Source organism: Acipenser ruthenus, chromosome 4 (assembly GCF_902713425.1).
Source record: "Acipenser ruthenus chromosome 4, fAciRut3.2 maternal haplotype, whole genome shotgun sequence".
NCBI lineage: Eukaryota > Metazoa > Chordata > Actinopteri > Acipenseriformes > Acipenseridae > Acipenser > Acipenser ruthenus.
The window spans coordinates 82,346,842-82,372,539 of NC_081192.1; the positions used below are offsets into that span (position 1 = coordinate 82,346,842).

The window sequence follows — 25,698 nt, forward strand, 5'->3', positions numbered from 1 at the left end:
TGGCTGAGGTGGGACCTCCTAGTTACAAGCCCTTTTCTTTAACCACTGGACCACACAGCCTCCTTAAACTCAATTAAACTCACCTCTAACAACATGTTCCTTTCAGCTTTGTCTTTGGAAAATTATTTTGAAATTAGACTGACTATATACCCTCACGTTTATTAAAGTTGATGCCAATGGTTAAAACTCAAATAAGACACTATACAATTTCAACAGGTGTTTGCAGATACAGCTATGAAATGAGTTGCAATACTGACTGAAATGATCAATGTTTTAAAGTACCAGCTAGTATTCTGCAATACGTACAACCTTTTTTACTGAATAATTTTGAAGTGATTTTGAAACTTGGATGTAGTGTCTGCTTTCAAAAGGAGTTCAATTCAAACTAAAGATGACTCTGATCGCACTACAGCACTGTGTGTACAAGAATCAAAGGGGATTCGAATTTTAGCGCTTGCTGTTAAATGACTTTTTTTTAAGCATAATTGGTCAGTTGCTCAAATTATGCCATCTAAAGAGCTTTGACATGATGCTTAATTGACCTTCATCCACACCTATCTGAAAGTGCCCTGCTTTTAGTCCGACTGTAAAAATATGTTTATTTTGACACCATTTTATTTGCTTCTCTCTAAATACGGTTCTAGCCATTCTTACAGTAATCACATGGTCACACGTGAAGTGAGCCCATCAGTAATGACTAACATAGAAAGTGGTGCATGAGAAATCTTTAACCAGTTGGATTGTGGAATAAAACTCAAAACTGATGTGTGAAGAAAAGGTCAGTCCCCCTTCTAGTTTATGGAAAGTAACTATGTGAAATAGTGACTGTAAGCTGTTGCTTTCTAGTCCCACCTACTGTATATCAGACAACTGGCATTTTCAACATGGTTGTGAACCTTCTCAGAGATTATTTATATATATAAAAAACAAGGTATAAAGCAAAATACATGATCAACATAATTATACGTAGTCATCTAAATTAAAGGTGAAGTTAAATTCAAGCCGTGCTTTCTTGAACAATCAAAAACTGATGAATGATGTAAATGTAAATCAAAAGCAAGTATTTTACAGCCCATTTATGTTTTCATGTTTCAATAAACCAAAGTGTGCCATAATGTAGAATCTCTATTTTATAGAAGGCGAGCCTGCAGTAAAAAAAGAAAAAGAAATCCCACACCTAATATAAATAAAAGGGCTTAGATAGCAGATCCTTGTGAAATGTTAATGACCTTATTTTTCAATGCAGACCTTGAAAGCAAACCACACACAGAGTAACCAAGGAAACAATGTAGTAGCTTTATTGGAAAACACATTGCGTATCACAAGTGCTTCTCAGCACGGTACATTTTAAGCAGGCTGTTTAAAGTCAGCCTCATTCAACAAGCAAAAATACATTATACAGGCCTTTGTTAAATAATAACAACAACAAACACAATTCTACAACAAGGTACAAAATACAGTAACTATAAAGTAAATCAAATATACAGATGTAGCATGTCCAGTGTGAGAAATAAACCACATGCAACATATTTATTTTTACAATTCAAGCCCCTTTCAAATGTGTAATCATAACATTGTTTTAAACATAGTGGCAGTAACAAACTGGTGCCAGACTACTACAGCTAAGCAATATGAACAAATGTAAATTCGGCAACAATAACAATACATATTGCGCCTATTAGAAAGAACACAGAGACTATTTTTTTTTTATTTCTTCACCAATATACCTTGATGTTTCTGACCTGAAACATTTTTAGTTTGCCTTTTTAGACATAGTTGTGACCATGAATGATGGTTTTGAACAACTGTAATGCACGAATGACTACAAAGAGAGCACCACACTAATTTCAGTGTGACCCAAGCCTGGACTCCATTTTACACCTTCCTTTGCAGCTTGACTGCCTAATGTAGCAGTTCGCAGTTAATCTCTGATTCGAGCAATATCTGGAGGTAGAGCAGGATCAGTGATCTGTTTCAGCAGCTCAAACATCTCTTTTGGGAGTTTCCTCTGTAGCTTCTTGTTGCCTGCAGAACAAGGGAATGGTTAACGTGAAGAATTGCTGTTAATGTGTAATCACTATCCCAATATCAGTGACTCATGCACGCGTGCATCTTTGTGGTAATACCACAGGGAAAAAAGGGAGCAAATATGTTACAATGGTTTTACTTCAGGATTGGAGCTATACTAGGCTGATAAAGTGATGTCTTCAATGATGCTACTGCAAATTATTCTGTTATTCTAGCTGTAGTAGAAAAAGCCCATTCTCTTATTCTCCATTGTACTTGCACAGAGATTTATATTTTTCGATGTAGCTACGTGTTAAGTGCACCAGTTTCTTACAAACAACCTCTGTCAACTAGAAATGCAAACATATTATTGCTGGTAATTTGTTCCTTTAGTGCTTTCAAACCCGTATAAACTGGAAACGACGTGCTTACTTGTTTTCAAAGGTCCACTCAGACACTTAGAGGTACATTTGTGTCTGGACAACTTAACTATGAAGGCTCTGTAGCAGAGCCACTGGACTGCTTCAAAGGGTACAATTCCAGAGGCATCCTTGGCACCAAGTCGAGTCCCTACAAACAGAAACATGTTTTTTTTTTTTTTTGAAACATTTGTTTGATACAACTGTATTCCTGTGACTGTTTTGAATTTCTCTAATGATTTTAGTAGAAATGTTCTCATCCCAAAGTTACAGATCTGCCCACTGAAGCAGGAAAATTAGAGCCATCAGTAACCTGAAAAAGAAGATCCCCATGATCTACATGTACTTTATGATCATGTGCAAATGTAAGTTAGACTGTGACTCTCAATAACATGTGACAAAGAATTCCCTATCCAATTTTCATCACACTTGTCTAGACAAATGTAAAAACTTAATGTGACTTGAGAACAGAAAGATGGACAGGACATCTTTACATGCCCCCAGTCATTTTAGGACTTTTCATTTTAATCAATATAATAAAAATAAAAAAAGTTTGACTTTTACTGAAATATGCCTTACATAAATTCTACTTTAAAGCATCCATGATAAAAAGGTAAAGTAATAAATGTTTATAAAAATATACCATTATTTTTTTTTTCTATATCTACATTTATCCATACATAGAAAAAATAATCAATTTCAGCTCTACTCAACTACTAGTGTTGATCAATGTTTTCCACATAGATGACATTTACTACACATAATAGCTGCAGTTGCCTATTGTGCTAGGTGATTTGCGGTCAACTGAAGTTCAGTATTTAATAAATATTAATAACATGAACAAGCATTTGCATACATTTTAGGTCATAATAACTAACTGTGCCATTGCTTGCAATGCATGTAGAAAATAACTTCCCTTTTTGTAGTAATTATGAATTTTGTAACGACTGTTATTAAGTTTTTTAGATTTTACTTTGTTTGAAAACATCAGCAAGGAGTAATTCATCCAATAGCCAAGCAATGATTATGGCCCTGCTTATCTCTTCCAAAATGTTTGCACTTTAGGTGATCAAATAATCCAAAAGGTAAAAAAATAAATAAATAAACCCATCACAAGGATGGCTGTAGTGGTGATGTCAGACCTGGAATAGAAACACAGAGTGGTGAGTGAATGAATTGCGCTGTTGCGCCGGTTTATTGTAAAATAAATGGTTGAACAAAACAGAACAAACACTGACTGAACAAACAAAACGGCGCGGTGGCCAAACGAACAGACAAACACACATGCTGGACGAACACTAAGCAAACAAACAAAAATTGCTTTTTAGTTTGCAGTTTATACTCTCCTTCTCGCTCCTGTTCTTTCGCCTTGAACACCCAACCCTGTTTGCATCAAAACTGACTCTACATAGGGATTCAATTACTAATTAATCCTTCACTTGAAACCCAGCAGGTGAACTAATTTGTGCACTCCCTGTGCTCACATACTATTACATACTTTAAATTCACGTGAAGTGATTGTGCAATCCCTGTGCCTAAATAAAACTATATATCCTATATAGCAAGATTTCCCAACACATATATATATATATATATTAGCTCAAAGAGCCAGCTGCCCAACGTTTCGATATGTTGTACATATCTTTCTCAAGGGAGCCTGTGTTTGAATCAAAACATTTATAGGTTTTTGACGGCATGACAACTACTTGTTATTGTTTACATTCAAATTCATGATTTATTCTTACATGATGTAATGGTGTTCTATATATTGTGACATCATTTTTACTTCTATCTTTGAATCTGTATTAATTCTAATTAACACTACTTTATATAAACTTATATTTTTATTATATCATGCAATGCTGGCTCTGAGGATCAGTCTAGATTTGGCCTCCCCAGCGCATCAGCATGCACAAATTTTGAATGAATTTTGTTTATTTATTTAAATGTTATATATTTATTGAAGTTAATTAGTTCATTCTTTTCTGTTGAGTCCCGCTGGCATAATCGTGTTCAGTCTATTTATCCATTTACTTTCTTTTATTCTCCTATATGTCGCATTGTCTAATTTGAGCTGTTCTAATACTACAAACTTTACATCATTTATGTCATGTCCCTGACTGGTGAAGTGCTGTACTATTGGTTCATTCATTTTTTTATTTCTAAATTAATGAAAGGTGGTTCTGAATTCTTTTATATAAAGTAGTTCCAGTCTCTCCAACATATTTGATTTCATCACATTTTTCACAGGCTATTCCATAAACAACATTGCTATTTTTACAGTAGGTATTAGTTTTTAGTGGATATGTGGTGTTCTTATGTTTAATTATAGTTTTACTTTTGTCCATGTATTTACACACTTTACATCTACTGGTGCACATGTTCGTAGAACCTATTTTGTCAATTATTCTTTTATGTTTATTGTGAACTAAAATATCACCTAAATTAGCTTCTCTTTTGAATGCTACAACTGGGGCCTTAAGAAATACTTTTTTTATTTTTTCTGAATTATGTAGAATTTAGAAATATTGGGCAAAAGAAATATTGGGCAAAAGTTTAGAGTAAGTCATTATTAATGGGACTCTTTTGACCTTTTTATCTCTATTTTTATAATCTAGTAGATCATCTCTTTTTAGTTTATCCACTTTTCTTAACTCCGTCTCTATAATTCCTTCTTTGTATCCTCTTTTTTTTAAGATTTGTTTTTAATACATTTCTATGTTTTACATAGTCACTTTCTTTTGAGCATATTCTTCGTATTCTTATTCCTAGACCCTTTGGGATTGCCCTTTTAGTGTGTATCGGATGTTCAGGGGACATGTGTAAATACTGGTGCATGTCAGCAGGTTTACAGAAGAGGTCAGTCTCAATTGAACCTTCTTCAAGTTTTACTATGGTATCTAAAAATTCTATTTCTTTCCTTGTCCATCGAAGGTCCAACTTAATATTACTGTGTATTTCATTTGCCATTTTATGAAACTGGAAAAGAGATTCTTCTCCATGTGTCCAAACCCCAAAAATATAATCTACAAACCGAATGTATTCTAAAGGTTCTCTTTCCGATTTTCTAAGTAATTGATCTTCCCATTTCCCCATGTATGTACTGGCAAAATGCATTCCTAATTTAGATCCTATTGCGGTACCATCGTTTTGTTTGTAATTCTTATCAACAAATGTAAAATAACTGTTTTCTAAAACTATGTTGATCATGTTCAGTACCTCTGCTGTAGGTATTGATTTATCTAGTCTATTATCTAGTGCTTTTTGACAAGCTTCTAAAGTTTCTTTACGAGGGACACTTGGGTACAAGGATTTTACATCAGTCACCATTTTTTCCTTCTAAACATTTTACTGTTGCAAGTACCAGCAGGGCCATGAAAGAGAGGCAAACTAGTTCCATCGGAGTGAGGATGGGGATTCTAGTAGAAAATAGATTGGGATATGTCAATAGGGCGCCTTCAGGTGTGCTGTAGAAGCCAGGGTTAAAACCATTGATGACTAAATTAAAACAAAAAAAAAGAAAAGAAAATTGATTGGGATTTGAATCAGACCTCACAGGCAAGAAATGAAAATCAATACTTAGATATTTCTTTAACAAAACTGCACAGCAATACAACCTAGTGGGGAGTGACTGGAAGTACAGCAGGCCCCAAATCACAGCAATGACAAGCTTATTCACAAAGCTTTCATTAGTGTTCAAGCAGGTGAACAGTACAACTACTTACCTTTGTTCTTGATTTTTAAGGTGGAGTAGAAACTGGTGGCCATTTGTGAGATCACAGAAAGAAAAAAACAAGGGTTGTTTCTGACCCTCTGTCCAAATGGCAGGTTGAGGACACAAGCATAGAACCTAGTAGGAGAAACCCATTATAATAAATCTGATTTAACAAGTCTCCACCCACCTGACACAGGGGACACGTGCAGGGTGCCTTTCCCTCCACTGAACTCTTTGTATCTTTTGCCTATTATAAATGCTTCATTTACAGTGAATACTAACCCTAAACCATTGTGAAATGGACCTTTATGCTCAGATAAACTTGAGGCGTGTCAGGCTAAACTGACCAGAACATGCAAACTAAAGTTTTTATTATTTAAGATCAAGAATCAATAACTGAATATGCAATAGGATGATTACATGTCCATCTGTGTGAAATGTTTAAAATTGAACTCAGACTGTTCTATTAAATCACCTCAAGACAGCCAGATCATTTGCGATACCTAGACAGATATTTCAATGCCTTTTATTTCAAGCAATAGTTCAAGTGCCATTGAAATTCAAGGATTTAATGAATGGACAGTCAAAGTATGAAAAATGTCTCTAAAGATTCATTAATATTTAGTTTTTTAAATTAATATGTTCACTGCTTGCTTACTAGAAATCTGAAAAATGATAGACATATGTCCTGGTCTAAGCATTTTATATCTGTGTGATGAAATGCTTTTGTATAACCATGTTAAAAAAAAAAAGCTCTATTTCGCATACAGCAAACTGCGGAAGGGCACAGCCCTTCTAAATAGTGTTTTGTTTGTGTGTTGGTGGTGGTGGTGGTTGGCAGGGAGGGGCTTAATTCCTATCCCTGCCAAATACATGCGAGAATGTGGCTGGAGCCTTAATTGAATAATTGATAATTAAATTAGGCTCCAGCCACATGGGATATTTGGGGAGAAAACGTTTTGTTTGAGAGTGTGTGTTGCTGTGTAAATTTTGTTTTTGGTCTGTGAAGGCGAATGCCCAACCGGACATAAGTATTATTTTGTTTTGTGTTCGAGACTTGTTTTTGTTTAACCTTTTTTTATTTTGGCTCTGTGAGCTGCGTTTTGTCTGTCCTTTTGATTTTGTTTGTTTAATAAATGCGTGCCCCAGCACTTAAACCCACAGCTACTGTCTGAGCCCCTCTAACCCTTTGCAATCCTGTCACACATGGTGTCCTACGTTGGATTTGAGCACCACAGACAGACTCAGACTTTAGCTGTGGGTTTAAGCGTTGGGGCTTATGTCCGGCTGGGCATTCGCCTTCACAGACCATCTCTCCCTACACCCCCACTGGGCCTCTCCACTCCGCCTGCACTAGAAGACTAGCTGTACCACCGCTATGCTCCCCTGCCTCCAGAGCCCGCTCCTTCTCCACCCCAGCTCCGCAGTGGTGGAACGACCTTCCTATGGATGTCAGGACTGCCCAGTCCCTGACCACCTTCCGGCGCCTCCTCAAGACACACCTCTTCAGACAACACCTGTAAAACTCAACTCTTCCCTTCTGGACAATATAGCACTCTGCCTTTAATGCACTTTAACTTGCACTTATCTGCTCCCTAGTTTACTGTATTTAAAACTGCACTTAATCCAATCTGTAGTATTCTGTATTTCACCTGCACTCGTATCTAACCCCGATTTAAATATCAACACTGTTACCTGCTCTTGAACTGCCCCGATATCAAATCGTACTGTGTTTTGTATTTGCTCTTATTAGGACTAAAGTCATTGTATTTTGTAGCTTGCTCTTAACTGTACTGCAATTCTAGATATGTATTTTTTAGTATACAACTGTAAGTCACTCTGGGTAAGGGTGTCTAAGAAATAAATAAATCACATTTTTTTTTTTTTTTTTTTAAATAAACAATTATACAGCACCCAGCAAGACTCACCTCGCTCCTTTCCCAACACAACCTCTCAAACAAAAAAAATGTTCTCCCCTTATATCCCATGTGGCTGGAGCCTAATTAATCAATTATTCAATGAAGGCTCCAGCCACATTCTCACATGTATTTGGCAGGGAAAGGAATTAACCCCATCCCTGCCAACCAACACACAAACACTATTTACAAGCAGGGCTCTGCCCTACCACACAAACCAATTACCAATAGGGATGAATTTTATAAAACAATTTAATGACATTCATAAGTATTACAATTCAGTAAAAACACAAAAATATATAATTTTAGAGACGTTATAAACAGATGAAAATGAATATAAAAAAGCTGAGTGTTTTGGCATCTCCCATCATTAGGTAGCATAGATAGGAATTGATATATTTCTAATACTTTTGTATTCAATGTTACAGACTGAATTTTTTTTTGTTACTCTCATTTTGAGATCTAATCTTGCATTTATTCAAATCCTACAATATAATTAAATGCTTAGCATCTGCAGAGTTTGATCCAAGTAATACCCCAAATCCAGCTGTTCAATGTAGTTTACTTTGTTTAACATGCTGTTTTTTTTTTTTTCACACACTGTACATTGTATTAACAGAATATTCAAATGGGGGCTTGGTGGCTCATCAGATAATCAGCCATTCTCATTCTAGATTAACTACAACACTTCATGAGTATTCACAAAGTATTCCAACACTCATTTTTGTTACAGAACTGTGCGTTCGTGAAATAAAGGCTTACGTTTTACAGAACAAAATGTAGGGTAGCGGCAGAATTTAACATTGGTTATAGCAGGTTAAAACCTTATTCCCATCTGATGTAGAAAAACTACAGAAATGCTGACAGGCAGCCCAACTGATTTCTATCTGCAGAACTACGGTTTGGCCCTGAAGTCTTATAGAATCATTAACTAAAGAATTCAAACTTTCCCCTGTACAGTTGCACGATAGAACTTTGTATTACCCGCCAATGAGAATCATACTGGTGGTGGAGCATAACAATCTCAAATCAGAGAAATGGTAATCCCTTCTTTATGCAGCAAGCAGATGTGACTTGTATTTTATTTAAACAAGCGCCAAGAAATACTTTAAAACAGTACTTTTAACCCTTAAAGCAGTTTCCAGTACATTATTACAGAAGCTAGTGACCTATGCAGTAGGTTTTAGATGGCAGTAAAAATAGAAACAATAGATCCTTAAATCTGAACACCTGCATGGTTCTCAAAATAGTAAACTACATATAGTTGACATATTGTTAACTATAATGTGTGGGTGGATTTACACCGGGACGAGGTGGGAGCATTCAGAGACAGACAGCATGACTACCCGGGCAACCAGGCTTGGGGTAATGGGACTGATTTGGCTCTGGTTGGTTACTTGCATCACACAAAAGAAGTATAGTATTACTTGACCCCTGCTTGTGGCTTCCTTTCTTACTGCATTATAAATTACATATGACATTAAACTACACAACACTGCAGGATACCAACTCAAGGTTGCTATATAGTATGTATATGAGAACTATAACTAACTTTTGGACAATATTTTTAAAAAGAGTCAAGAGTCCTGTACAGTACCTCGTGACATTCAAATCAAATAAAGACAAGTACTCAAAGCTGTGTAGATTGTACCACTTCAAATAATGCTATCTGCTTATTACAACTATGCATTTGCTGAATTTATAATCTTTCAGGTCACGAAACAAGTGTCTGTGACTCAAATCAGAAACCACATCCAATGAAATGCTGCTTAAAGAGGACATAAAATATAAGATGAAGATTGACATACCTGTAAGCTTGAAGAAGGAAGATCTTGTAGATATTTATGCAAACTGTCTTTTGACTATTGAGCTGTATATAAAAAAAAAGTGTACAGCAGGTTAACAGAACTTTGTTTTCATTCTCTCTCTTGGAATGAATGCTTGGACTACTGAGAGATGCACTGGTCTTAGACATGGCTGGCAGAAATGTAATAAATGAGTTAAACCAATTAATAAGTTTTTAGGCATATGGATATATTTCATACAACCTTAAATACCAAATTCATGCCTTAAAGTTTCCTCATAAAAAAACAAAAAGCAAGATGCAAGATGATTTCCTATAGCATACCAAGCACAGTTCACAAACAGGGATGATGTGAGAATTGTAACATTAGATAATTCTTACCTCCAGATCAAGAAAAATGGCATGGGCTTTTAGTCGAAGAATTGCCAGCAGTTTATTCCTCATCTTTTTTCCAACACAGGGAGAGGAACCAAGCGTCAAACTTGATCTAATGGAGGTGCCGGAAAAACTAAAAAAATAAATAAAATGATGCTGTCGTAAACTCTGCAGTATGAACCCTGATAGTCCAAAATGAAACCATGCCGATAGCAGCTGTAGAAACAGAATTAGCGATAGTCTACTGTATAACCCTAATTAATCATTACCAATCATAAAATAGATCTACTAAAAACATAGAACTCTTAATTCACAGTATCGGTTTTTTTTGTTTTTTTTTAGCTTAAAGTGGAACTCACGTATCAGTACAATACATATTAAAAGAAAACAACAAACCAGTATTCATTTAATCTTATCACCCAAAAACCATTGTATGGATCTAACCATAATGAAGAGTCACCGAAATACAAGACTGTATAAAATTGGGTTCTAAAGTAGTATTTATACAGTGAAACCTTTCATTTTACTAAGTGTCAAAAACAATTAAGCAAGCAATCTTTTTTTGTTTTGTATTGTTTAACATTTGTTTGTTTTATATTATTTTTAATGATTTTAAGGTATCCAATAAGAACACCATGTGTAACAAGCAGTTTCAGAAACCTTGGTTCTTCTTCATTTGGCTGGGCTTACATACCCCCATGCACTTATCATGGACTAATGTTATCTTAGGTAAGGAAATCAGTGCTAATCAGGATCTGTGAAACCAGCCTACTGTCAATCTAGGTAAATGCAATAAACAACTCCAGGAAACTCCAACAGGGTTGTATTTTCTGCATAAAAAAAGATTTCAATCTATGAGCACAGCTAAAAATATCTCTTATATGACATGATAACACGTCTTTAAGTAGGGGATGGGAATTCCAAGGTTAGCATATGGGTGGACCGATTCAAGATCAAGATCAGTCAATTACTGGTATAAAAATATAGAACTATTTGTAAAATCAGGAGGGCATGCACTAAACCTTCACCAACAACAAAAAATAAACCGTTTTAAAAATGTAAAATTAAATAAAACATTCTAAAAAAAAAATAAAAAAAACACACACACACAGGTGTTTTCAGTGCATATGTAATGTCCAGTAAATTCTCTCAACCACATAGCAAGTTGACTCTTATCCTCATATATAGGCATGGCCAGACTATTTCAGATCAAAGTTCACGCTTGGTTTCGCACTGTACACTAGTTTAAGGATAACACATCTTTATGATTGCTAGTACACTTCATGGAGAAAACCTTTGCACTTTCAGAAAAGATAAATGAGTATGGTCTTCTGTTAAATGATGTAATATGCTCAGTAAGAACATGACGAGGTCATCCCACATATCACTGGCTTGGTAGCCCTGTAAATACTTTAGATGGTAGCGTAAAGGGACAGGAATTCATTTGTCATGGAAAATTTAGGCCAGCCTACAAAATAAAGGGCTGTATCGGGCATAGCCTGTAATAATTAAACTGTAATTTAGAAACGGTTCATTTAAAGTGGCTACAGCTATGAAATAATTGCATAAATCTTACATGGCAATTAAAGTTCATTAAAAATAAGTAGAATACACAGAAAGGTAAACTATGGATGGTTGCCAAAACACCATGTAATTATTTAACATGGTTATAAGACAAAAGAGACTTTAAGATGTTTTCCCCCACCCGTTATATAACTCCTCCTGAGAAATCTTTAAAAATACGAGCAAAGAAATGAATTAATTAACATTTACAGATTAGGAGAGGTGACTAAGCCATAATCATGGAGTCAACTTGACATTTCTGAACACAGGAATGAACTCAGCTGCTGACTTTAGGGAGCACCGATTGGCTGATGAATAATAAGGCCAAATAAAAAAATGTGTGGATCGAGTTACCCAACTGACCGTATTTTTCCCACACGACTAGAAATATTTGTTTTGCCGATAAGGGTAGGTAATTGATTTGCAAGTTCCCTAACAATCCAACGCAGTTTCAGTAAGCTGAAATTGATCAAAATGATCTCCGAACCTTGATGAGCCAAGAACGCTTGTCTAATCTAGCCATTATATCCATTGAATTTGCATTGGCCAACTCTCTGAACTATGAGCTCTCTGTGCTCTAGGTTTCGTTTCTATTGGTGCATTCCATTGGACATTTACAAAGATTTCGAACCCTTTTTTTTTTTATTATTCGCTGACTGCAAGTTCCAGTGGGTGCGCTGGATTTATATCTCGCACAGGGTGCCATCAAGGATCGGTACGGCTCTGTCTGTATGTAACTCAGTCTAATTAGACTATACTTTTAGCTTTCTACAACGCAGCTGCCTTGCATAGTTTTTTAAAGAATTACTTGAAAGCACAAGATCGACCACATTGAAAAACAAGAAAAAACTAACTGTCCACAGCGGAGGGCAAATCATGCGATTGAAAAGAACTACACAAAACAGCGCACATACTTAAAGAGGGGACCCTCCTACTATTCTTAATCTGGTACCACATGAAACTATAGGTTACCAAAGGTGTGTAAAATCAACAGCAAACGTATTCCAAATGTCTATAGGAGACTAGGAGTCAGTGAGAACATTCAAGGCACCAAGCAGGCAAATAAGATCAGTGCATAAGGGTCCCCATTTTGAAAGAGGGCATAAACAGAAGATGTCAAGAAGATGAGGGTGTTAACTCCTCCAGTACATTTATACAGTCGTACCAATCCAACATATTTCTGCTTTATTATTTAGGGCCTGCCTACCCCATTTTAGACAACTGTCAAGCTGTGACACAGACATCCAATTGCATGTGATGTTATTTAGGGTGCACAATTTTGTTGCAAGCAGCTACAATACTATTAAAACTAGCAATATTTTTACTTGATTATCACAAAACACACAAGAAAAGGGTGCCAATAAAATAAAACCACATAATTATAATTGAACAGCATATCGCAGATTAGATCAATAAATTATACATTTCCCATTTGCCTGTAAATTGTCAATGCATACATTACATTCTAATATCAATTGCCGTTAGATATGGTGTTATCTGCACTGGAGCCATAAGCCAATACAATTTTATGAACTCAACTGACTACTGTACAAGACATGCTGTAGTGTACTGTACAGACTAATCCTGGTCCTGGGGACCTACTGTGTCTTCTGCTTTTCATTCCAACTGAGTTACCAATTAACCCTTAATTGAACTATTCATTCACATAATTAGACCTTTTTAATTGTTTTCAGCTTTTAAACATTTGGAGATTTCAAGTTAACTACAATTTTATAAGTAACTTGAAAATCAGCAATTTTTTAGGAGCTGAGAACAATTAAAAAGGTATAATTAAGCATGTTAGTTCAATTAAGGGTTTAATGAAGTAATTGAGAACTCAGTTGGATTGAAAACCAGAAGACACAGGGGGTCCCCAGAACCAGGATTGGGAAGCCCTACTGTCCATACAGACCATTGCCCTCCTGTGGTTACGACAACATAGCTTACCCAACACTGCCCCCTTTGGTGATTTTAAACATTTTCAATGCAATTTAAAAGACACATTCGACAAATCATTCAATCAAATCTGTTTTACCTGCCATAGTCACAGAACACTTCAGCTGTGCGAGTGTCCAGCAGAAGTCCACACCATGGAAACATGCAGACCCCAGGTAACTGTTTGGCCTCGGCACAACCTGGGATGTCATCAACAGGGAAGTTGACAGCTGTTTTATGAGGGCTTATAATGCACCCATACTCAGGAATGCCGGCTGCAAGTGTTCTAAATTGAGGGGGTAAATTAAAACAGTATTGATTTTGAACAGCAATTAACATTAAAGAGCCATTTACATGCAGACAGTAGGGAGTGTGTACTTTAACAATAACACGCACCCAATTTCTGATAGTAGGTGAAAATGAAGATCTATTTAACATAAGGGAACAACCTCATAAAGAACCACTTAAAATACTTTATCAGGAGAGTGGTGGTTGCATCTTTTTGGGGGGTTAATGTTTAGTTTCCTTTTCCCCAGTTGTAATATAGGCCTAACGCTAAACAAGGACACAAACCCACCCGTTCAAAAAAAAAAAAAGCTTTTGGTGGGCTTGCATTATCATACTAAATTGTATGTGCCTTGTGTATTTCTAATAGCTGGTTACAATCAAATGACTAAACCTTTACACGTTGCATCACACATTTAAATCTAGAAGAAAGATTTAAGTGATTTTCTTCCCTCCAGTCATAGTATTGTTAAGTTTTTTTTCATTTTTGTATTATTATTATGTATTCATTTTTTTAAACACACGAGAAACTGTAGCGTAAACCCCAACAAGTACAGCTGTTTCAAATATTTAGAAGACGTACCTGAGGAACTGTTTTGCATTTGACAAGTGAGGAGTAATGAGCAAGAAATCATCCACCCATCTCAGCAACACTCTTGATGTAGTTTGAGAAAAAATAGAGACATATTTGAAAATACAAAAAAAAATGTATGTACCAAGACTCCAATTTAAAATAGGACTGGGGAAGACACACACTGACTTTAATAGGCTTGTATTGTCTGTGTGAGTGTGTGTTGAGTAGGGAAGGAGGGTTAGACAGTTGATTCTGATCACTAGTATATATAAAGAAACTTATACAATGACAGAAGACGATTAAATTGATCATTTTGTCCATTCTTTTTCCCCCACTTCAGGCTTGTGGAAGTCTATTTGCTAATGCAGGTGAGTTTATTCCTATAAAGAAACTCCCTCTGAATGTACAATTTTTGACTTGTTTCACTTCAAATAACAGATGTGGCATCTGTCGACTAAATCGTTTAAAATTGCTATTATTTTCATTTACATCTCATGCAAGTCCTAGCTTTTTACTTTTTCACAGTATCCAAATATTACAGGAATAACTAAGACACACATATAGAGCAGCACATGGGAAATGATGACAAACAGTAAGCCAAAAACCGCTCTGGAAGACGTACCCATCTTGTTGCACTCCACTTAAGAGTTTGTTCTCCATGTCTCCATAGCACAAGCAGCATAGCAGGGTGGACACAATGCAGCCCTGAGGAATCCCGCAGCGCTGCAGGTAGGTCCTGAAAAACATCAGGAGCGCAATCCACAGTGGAAATTTAAAGCACACACTGCAATGCAGCCAGTCTTGGATAATATATAAGAATACACAATTATATATGCTAGATTCTAAGTATGTGGAAATTAGCTAGGTTAAAGTATTGTACCAACAACCTATTTTTAAGATAATGAGGAATCGACAAAGACCTGGTACCATTCCTTATTTATGACGGTAAAATGTACAGTACGTAACAAGTGGATGGAATGACATGGCAGAATATCTGCATGTGTCTTAGGTATAAATGGGAAATCGACCTGTTACTGTATAAAATATAAATCAATAAAATAAATACTTTATCCAAAGGCAACTTTATTAACACATTCTAAGACAACTTATGTAGTGCAGCAGGTGTAATTTTGTTTTTTTTCCCCAGCAGATGGCGATATCATATTACAGTAGAACCTCAGATTTGTAATTTTACTAGGAACATTTTTGTTTTAAACATAGCAAAGTTATTTACAAGCCCAATGACTAAGCAAGCTACACTAATGCATTTTGGTTAAAATAAAATAAAAATAAGCACCATGTTAACCTAGCTTTTCCTGGAAGTTTAAATCTGTGTTTCTGCTAGAGTTACAATTTCAATAGCAAGTTACATTTAAAGGATTTAAAGCCATCAAACCATAACAATACGAGTATTGCATTACTGTGCTGTATCCTTGCATTATTCACCAGATTAAGGGTGTAGATAGCAGGTGTGCACATTTATTAAAACCATTGAAAACTCATTTTCAGATTTAAGGACTTTTCAGAACAACTTCCATTCCCAAGGTTTCCGTAACTCTGAGGTTCTACTGTATTTCCAAATGAAACAATATTACATTTCATTACAACCAAAGCACTTCTGTATGTGAATATTGGCTTTCCTCCTGTCATGTGCAATATTTGCAGTTTATAACATCCTACGTAATAGCATTTTACTAGAATATTCAAATACCCCCAAAAAATTAAAAAAAGTAGTGTTTTAAGACTTACTTGTTTTCAATCTTGATGACATTACTCTTCAGCATTTGTTTGAAGAAAGCAAGCAGTTTTTTAGAAGGTTCATTTATGGACATGCCCTATAGTTTAATATAAAGGTTAAATCAAACATTCAGTAAAAGCATACAAAAAAAAAGTACTTTCATCAACATCATTTTCTGCTGCGAGTGACCAAAAGTTTGACAGTTGCATAACCACAGGTAAACATTACTTCTGATGCACAGGTGATAGGGGACAGCTGTACACATTATAAACTACTACCAGGAAACAATGATAATGGAAATTCAATCTTTCCTGGTATAATACAATAGATCTTGCATGGTTCCTTTACCTGTTCTACGAGTATTGCACTTCGCAAAGATTTCTCCTTTTGCAATTGAGAGGCAAACATTTTCATGTTTGGTAGTAGATCCATCATTGTATAAGCCTATCGGAGATACAAGGTATGATTAGTAAAAAACAGTTAAACATTATGTTGCAGCTATGGCTTTAGGTACAGATGCCATCAAACCGTTCAACCTGTTATATCATCCAGTCCAAACTTAAAAACAACGTTATTCTCTAAAACAATGAAGTACAAAAGAATACAAGTCCAGATATTGTTAAAAACACGGAAATTTAAATTCTAAAATTCAGCTGAATTCTGTAACCCTTTTCATCATCAATTAAGGCTTGCATGCACTCCTTGATCATACAACACACATATAATAAAAATTATTAATACTAAACTTAACAATTCAACTTTATCATATGAAATATATCAGCATGTTTTCATACATCGGTCTTAAATGACTTCCTTATCTGCCGGACAGGGTCACTCCAGATCTCAGCATAGTGGCGGATACAGTAGCTCTCTTCGATATCAGGATGTATTATACCTGAAACCACATCTAGCAGTTTATCATGTGGAAGGGTGTCAAAGGCCCCGGTAACGTCAGCCTGAAATATAGAAAATGCAGACAGATCTTGACAAACCTACAGTAGGATCCAACTTCAATAAAAAATGTTGAAGTTAATGCTGTTTGAATTGTTTTAAGTGATTGGTGCTCTGAAAAAAAAACATTCTGAAACAAACAGCCACAAATCAGTTTTCAAGAAACAAAATAAACCACGATTCTCGATATTCAATTTGAATGGGACACTACACTGTTAAAAAGAACCCATGCAGCTGGCAGAAAAACAGTAGCTTGGATCGAATTGATCCAAATCTGCCAATTGCTAATTCAGTCCACTCACTGCAAGAGTATCATTTTGTGGAACAATATTGAATCAAGTCATGTAAGCATGTCTGGTTAGAATAAGTTTGTGTCAACTACACAGAGCACACTAGAATTTACTTCAGTGCTAAACAATTCCTTTAATAACATACAGTGATGCTATGTAGGGATCCTACCTTCACAAAGTAGTAGTGAGGTAGGTCTTGCATGTGTTTCTTCCTTTCCTGTGCAAACTGCTTCAACACTTTATAGACGCCATCCATTCCAAACACGGATGACCCTATTAAAGAAGGATTTCTTTTCCATTCATAATTCAGAACTGCGCACAGGAGCTTCAGCTGAATCCAGTAGGAGGGAAAGGGAAAAATATTTTAATGTATTTTTATTTATTTATTTATTTTATTCATTTATGACCCTACAATTTGATGTTGTAACATTAAGAGAATTGTACAATACAACTCTGTACCGACTATGATGACCCTATGTCAAAGCACATAGTCTGTATCATTGACATGGCCAGAGTTTAAAATAATACGGAAGTGGGGGCTCCCGAGTGGCGCATCCAGTAAAGGCGCTCCGCGTGGAGTGCAGGATGTCCCTATAACCTGGAGATCGCAGTGACCGGGAGTTCCTAGGGGGCGGTGCACAATTGGCCGAGCGCTGCCCGGGTAGGGAGGGCTTAGGTCGGCAGGGGAATCCACGGCACACCGCGCATCAGCGACCCCTGTGGCCAACAGGGCGCCTGTTGTTCTGCAGTGGAGCCACAAAGCGAAAAATGACGGCTTGGCAGGAGCACGTTTTGGAGGACGTGTGCTCCTGCCGCCGTTTCCTGAGTCCGCAGTGGGGTTGCGAGCGGTGAGCCGAGGATACAGATAATAATTCGGCATACTAAATTGGGGAGAAAACCGGGGTAAAAAAAAAAATTGGCGACAGAAGTGAAAGGGTTGATTTTTTGGAAACCTTCTTCTCGTTGGTTTGCTGAATCTGTTTGTGCATTCCCATCGTTTTCCCCACTTTCACAATGGGTCTCAACCCATTGCGTTTGGGAATGAGCCGGAGTGTGGAGATCATCAGGTCTTTGTTCTGTCTCTGCATTTCCGCAATCTCCTCTGTGGTTAAGGGTTGCAGCTGTGTTTTTTCTAGGTGTTTTCTGTTGAAAAAACATTTTCATTTTACATGGATATTTAAAAAGACAAATGTGTATTTTCAAACTACCAGTATAATAAATAAAGTTTCTATTGGATTCAGCAACATTATAGAAACTCACAAATATCATGCAATAGTTGAAAAGGTTCCAGTGGTACACAGAATAAGGCCCATTTTTGTGATATTACTGATCACAGGTATTCAAAGATCCAGAGAACCTAACAAATCAGCTGGGATATTAAAATCCTAAGGTTTGGAAATAAAGGCAACTATGCATGTAATCAAGCTAGCCTTCACATTGAAAAATTGAGTTTCAGTAATAAGTAAAGTGTACCTGACTCCAATATCTTGCAGAAGTTCCCAGACATACTGTCTGTAGAAGTGCAGAGTGTTCTTCCCTTTCACAGCCTCTGTGATGTAGAAGAAGGACTTAAGTAGCTGCACCACATAGGTGCCCATCAACCAGTACAAGAACTTAGCCAGGATCACTTCACGAAGCCTATGCTCCTCTGAATAAAAATGAATTCTCTCTGGAAAAAGAAAGGTTGTATTGAGAAGTCTAAAAATGAGTCTTTGAACACCCATGCTGCATATAAAATAGTTTGGAAAGTGAATGAAATGGATGAACTGATAAGAGAATTAATATTTCTGAGTTACCAATTACTATTAGCAGACCATTTAACATTTCTAACCACAAATCCCCACCATAATTTACAATATTATGACGTATTACAACTATAATATTTAACTAAATTATTTAGCACTGCAGGTCTTGATAACAATGAAGATGTAAATCTGAAGTGCCACAACAGTCCTGAGGCTGTTCACAGCATTTCATGAGAGTTTACAATCAAAATACATTCACAAGCAGCCTATTTTTTTTATGATTTAGCTTACTCTTTTTCTCATTTTTGATTTCCAGCCAGTCACAGTGGTTGAGTCTCATGTTCCACATCAAGTCTGAAAGAGAAAACCTGCAAAACTTTCCCAAAAAGATGAACTTCTTCACATTTGTCAGGAATCTGCATTTGTTGTGGTTCGAGCCCCACAGTTCTTGTGGTACCACATAATGTAAGCATTCCCTCACAAACATGTACACTTTCCAGGGATGGCTGTGCTGCTGTAGCAGTTTTTCTAATGTACTTCCCTGGTGACTTGATTCTTGGGTTTTGGCAGGATTAAAAGGGCAAGGGCAATACTTCTTCAACAGTTCAATATACCGACATGTTCCATGTCGTTTCACAAGCTGCTTAAACACTTTCCTCATTTGGTGATAGCGTTTCGGCAGCATCCTTTTCCTCCAGTAGTTGTCAGGCCTCCTTTTGGCATCATTTCCTCCAAACAAACCTCTCTGCAAGAAGATAGTCTCAATCAGTCTCTTCTCGTCAACTTTGAAGTCCTTTTGCCAGCTCATCCCAAAGGAATTATAAAAGCTTTTCTTTAAAACCTGGCTTGAATAAAACATATGTCTTCTTTCAATATAAACAGAAGAGAAGTTGACTGAGGGGGCCTTAAAGGGCACTTTCTTCTTTTCTTTCTTGGGGTGAATGCTTGGCTGGCAGGATTTTGCACCTTTTCGATTATCTACCAGAAGGCTGATATTGCAAGAATCTGATCTAACCCTTTTGGCGGGAGGAACAACACCTTTACCAAGACGCCTTTTCTTCTGTTGGCTGGCCTTCATGATTTTGTTAGTCCATTTCCGCTGAAGGGATGCTGAACTTCGTAGATTGTAATGAGATTGCCGTCCAACTGCTGATCTTTGTTTCCACTGATAAACCTTCTGTTGGTATCTTTTATAAAAGCTACGTTGTAATTTTACAAACTTTGATAAGACATTGAATTTGGCATTTAGTGACTTCTGCTGGGTGCATCTGAATGAAAAAACAACACCCGAGGACACTAAATTGTAGACAGGAACTCCACATATCTGATAGCAACTGCTTGGGGGTGCAAGCATGAACAGCGCACAGCGTTGCAACAAATGCATCATTACGTCGTCACCAATCCTGCTTAGCAAGGTCTCCCAAAGGGGACTAGCACCGATGGTGAAGGTAGTTTGATTGAGTTGGAAGATGCAAATGTTGGGAGCAAACTTGACAAACTGAGAACTGTTCTCAGAAATACAGGCATAACCAGAAGACAGGACATTCTTCTTCCCTTTTTCACAAAGCTTCTGTATGACTCTGGCCACCACTTCCCTCTGGCTTGACAACTGAAACACAAGTATACCATGGCAGGTTAATTCACATTAAAAACAATGCTATTCTCTAACAGTACATTTGAAATGGGAACAACCTAAACTAATTAACATAACACATCCTTTCCATGCTTTTTCAGTTTTAGCTGAGCAATATCAGGCACCTCTTTTTAAACACATTTAGTAGAAATAGTAGGTTCTGTAAAAAACAAACAAACAAACAAACAAACAAACAAAAACCCTGGGAGAAGGCGTATCTAAATCAAAATGAATTGGAGAATACAACTGTGTACCAAAATGTGGACACCATCTGAAAGTGTGGGATCTGTAGCATTGGTATGACCAGAGGTTAAAACAATGTTGTAGTGAAAATGTTGTTTACCAAAAAATAATTAAAATGCAGCTACGTACAAACCATGAAGACAATAAAGGTATCTCTATACAAAATCAAAACCTCAGAAGTCACAGCTGTATTTTTAATCAGATGTTAATGTAAAGTCAACAACACCTAGCAGCCACTGCTTGTATGCAGATATGAAGTCAATACCTTGAATTATCCCCGAGATATGGAAAAATAAATCACAATAATGTATTCATGACATGATGTATAACAAAAATATATATATTTTCGTATTTCATTCTTAACTTGAGGCTAGATCAGTACCAATAATTCCTACATAATGCCATCCATGTCTTAATGAAGTTTCATTCAAACTCACTACCCCATAATTACTAGCCAATACCATTTGTGTGCTAATAATAATAATAATAATAATAATAATAATAATAATAATAATAATAATAATAATAATAATAAAACATTTCCCGCTTTACCTGTTGAAAGTTGACAGGCTGCGATAACAGTTTCACGTCTTGTGTGGTACAGACAATGATTTCAGAAATAAATCTCTTATATTTCACACTGTCACTGCTCGAAATTAAGCCAGGGACTTTCCCTTCCCTGGTCTCTCTCCACCCGATCGTCTCAAGAAAAGATTCGATTCCCTGTACCTCTGAATACACAGACTTCAACATACAAATCACACGACGATATTCTTTCATTGGCTCCATGGCACACTTGTTGTATTTTGTAAACATGATTTACTGTAACATTACTTTGGCAGCAATATTCCTGTTCGTGTTCCCACAGCTCGTCTGGAAACTGAGAGAAGTCGTGCTTTGCCAGTCAAACGTGCTGCAGAAATTGAACTGTCTCTGTCTATATTTACTTATTTATTTTTATTTTTTTGTATTATTTTTTCTTTAACCGATTACAGCACCCCACGGTGATCTTCCAGGGCCGGTTCCTCTCCAAAGTTACGCCTAGTCGACACACTACCGTATAAACGCGGAAACAGGCTCATCATACAAATTATGCAGTTGGTGATTGGTGAGACGACGATATACAGTTGTTAGAAAAAAACAAAAAATGTACAGAAAGAAAAAGTTGATTTTTCCAACAAATCAAATCCACCCACAACATGTATGTTATCAGTTTAGCCCCCACACCTTAATGTTATATCACTAAGGACGGTAATATAAGCCAGCCATCGGAAACCTAACGAGCAATACATTTTCTTAAGAAAAACTGCATTGTGTTATGCGCCTATTTGCATGATTATACGACAATGACGTATGTCTGGTGAGTGTTTTCATTGGTTCATCAATCCACGAGTTCTGCGATTTGGAATAATTTCACTTATTTGTAAATACCGGTGGAGGGCCAGAAAGTGATATGTTGTCAGAATGTGGTATGCGTACCCGTTATTGTATATTTACATATTTTATACTGTACATTTAATAACAGTATTTCAAAATTAGATATCAACTTTTAATGCTTCTTAACAACGTTTTCACCCCAGTATCCAATTCTAAAATCTTTTCTACATAATGTATAAAAAACACTTGTTGAATAATTTGCACTTTTCCTAATCCACATGTATGAAGTTATAACCCATTCCTCTCTGAATTTGCACACACAGGTGCTTCATTTTTTTTCTTTGGTGGAGTACGCCTTAGAGGGTACTCTTTCCTTTACCGACGTAGCAATATCAGTGTGACTTCAACTTTTTGAGTCAGCCATTTCGCATAAACAAAGAAAAAATAAAATATTCTGTGAATTGTATTTAGTTTGTTGTAGCCAAAATATTAATCAGGCTGTTGGGTAACATGTGATGTGAGGCATTAAATCCGGGACCGGGACTTGATCTTTACATTTAGGTACTTTCCAATTAGGGACAAGTGGTCACCCTAAACACACTCCAGGTGATATTATGCTGACTGGCAGCATTCGAATTACAGCTGAGTTTTACTCCTTTCGGGCCTAACTTGTTGCTGTTTATGGCCATATTTCCCAACTATGGGATTAACGTGGTTATGTTAATCTTACTGTACCCTGTTGTACATGTATGTGACCAATACATTTGATGCAATGACATGCTAAAGTTACCTAATTACAGATAAAGCTGCATAACACTGGCCAAGTTTCCACGCAGTTTAGAAAGTCGATACTCTCTCTACCATCACGATTTATGTGAATTATGTATTATGTTAGGAAGGCAGAACATTTTGTTTACAGGTAAGCTACTTTTCTGAGGTTTGTAAATATAGCTCAAATGCATTTGCAACTGCAACCATTTGGAATTTACTGACCATTGATAGTAATCCACCACTGCTATGAAAGAAAAGTTATTTGGGAACTACAGTCTACAATGCCCCAGCTTCCCCATTTAATAATAAATACATAATTAAACAAATAAACATTCTCCATAACTAATTTGAGAAAACAAAATACCATACCAGGGGGGACCGTATTCAATACCTGTTACCTTTCAAGTAACATGGATATCTTTTTAATGTCCTACAACCAATTTGAGTGCCTGTGGTATAAATGAATGTAGGCAGAGATACTTCTTAACATGCAGGTATTAGGAATGGAACTCCTCTGTAGAACTCCTCTGTTTGTATCCTGGGACACTATCACCCTTCATGTAAATGTGCTTTATTTTGCTCTTATCTGCCCCCTATTTTACTGCATTTAATCCTGTACTTCAGAATACTGTAATCTGCCAAGTGTTTAACCTGTAGTACTTTGTATTTAATCATATCCTGATGTAACTATCACTATTTAATCATATCCTGATGTAACTATCACTATTATCTGCTGTATTATTGAATTGTGGTTTGTCACACTTGAACAAAAGTTATTGTATTTCTTGCTCTTATTGTATTACTTGTATTGTAACACTTGAAATGTATTTGCTTACGATTGTAAGTCGCCCTGGATAAGGGCGTCTGCTAAGAAATAAATAATAATAATAATAATAATAATAATAATAATAATAATAATAATAATAATAATCAAAAACACCTGATGAACGGATAGCATGAACTTTACTTTACACAGAGTAAAACAAAGTGAAGACAACTGTACAAAACAGAACAGATAATGCAAACAGTAATTGATACCAATTCCATTTAGCAGGCAGAAAGTTATCATTTTAGACATTAACATTAATTTCCATCATAACACACTGCACATTTGACCATGCTGTAATTACAGGACATTACAGAAAAAAAGCAGTCATACTGTCACAGATACACATTTTGAAGCTGTTGTTTTTACCTGTTTAAACTCATCCAATTGATATACTGTATATTTTTCCAAACTATTTCAGTCCTGGCATGCAGGTTTCTCATCACACAGCTCAGCATGCTAAAACTGTATAAATGGGGGTTCTTTTGATGAAGGTGGTGGTTGAGGTTCCGGTTCTGCCTCATTTTCTACGGTTCCATTTGCAGACTAAATGCTTGGGGGAAAAAAACTCTCCACATCAAAACAGAAAATAGTTGCCCAACTGCACCTCAGACATTCCACATAACTAATCATGTTATAGACAGGAATTGTTCCAAACAACCTTAAAGACAGCTTTTCAAAAAATCACCTGTTGTATTATTATCCTAGGTGACAGATAATCTCTGTACTGTGAATTTACTTGCTGGTGGTGCTAGCTAGTGTATAGCAACATTATACACAAATTATGAAATTCCATCTTAGTTACAAAAAAAAAAAAATCACATTTCCTCATTTCTTTGTGTACAGTAGATCAGTAATCAACATACAAAACATGGAAGTCATGCATGCATTCAAATTTTATATAGTAAAATAATGCTTTTCAATCCATTGAGCACTACAGATGGCTGCACTTGAAGCTTAAAAGGGGTGAAGACATGTCAATCTTTGATGCATTTACAGTGAGGAGAATACTGGCCTGCTGTGGTTGTTGGCATTTATTAAGTTTAAGTTACACCAGGCACTGTGAATGTCTAGCATGATCATGCTGATATTTAATCCACACTTTTTTGTAATAGGTTGCAGAGTTGTTTTCCATGGAGAAATACTAAAAGAAACTATTAAACTACTGCATTTTTACATACTGTAATCACTTGCTTCCCATTTTGGTGCACTTGCCTGTATTGCTGTACATCTAAACTAAAACTCGTTTTATAAGACTCCTATTGTATACAAGTCTGGGTCATTTCAGAATTTAAGTGTAAACCTAGACCTGTGCTTGTGACATAAGCTGCAGTGTTAATCAAGCTCGTACACTTTAAGTAGCAGGTACACAACATTTCCAAGCAGGATGTTATATTTTCTGTTGTTGACATGACATTTGATTCTGTAGTTGAATCTAAATAATGTCAACATCAGTTACAGTTACATTCTACCATTAGATAACTTTGAACATATCAGAGTTTTGTTTAACATTAATATAGAAAATGACAAA

The 25,698-nt window shown here is 36.2% G+C and overlaps 1 protein-coding gene across 2 annotated transcripts; it reads right to left on the reverse strand.

Moving 5' to 3' along the window:
- Positions 1-1,272: 1,272 nt before the first annotated feature.
- Positions 1,273-22,482, reverse strand: tert (telomerase reverse transcriptase). Of its 2 annotated transcripts, XR_009328541.1 has the most exons (17): positions 21,746-22,482; positions 19,609-20,926; positions 19,046-19,241; positions 18,526-18,715; positions 17,742-17,903; positions 17,126-17,287; positions 16,680-16,775; positions 16,343-16,428; positions 15,216-15,329; positions 14,603-14,674; positions 13,835-14,020; positions 10,243-10,369; positions 9,866-9,927; positions 6,152-6,276; positions 5,791-5,924; positions 2,440-2,577; positions 1,273-2,025 (listed from the first exon to the last, which is right to left on the reverse strand). XR_009328541.1 is itself a non-coding variant. In XM_033998948.3 (16 exons), exons 1-16 carry the CDS (start codon positions 22,007-22,009, stop codon positions 1,922-1,924), a joined length of 3,402 nt encoding a protein of 1,133 aa, XP_033854839.3. In that variant the 5' UTR covers positions 22,010-22,482; the 3' UTR covers positions 1,273-1,921. The 2 variants fall into 2 exon arrangements, 1 of the variants encoding a protein (XP_033854839.3); XM_033998948.3 differs by lacking the exon at positions 5,791-5,924.
- Positions 22,483-25,698: the final 3,216 nt, after the last annotated feature.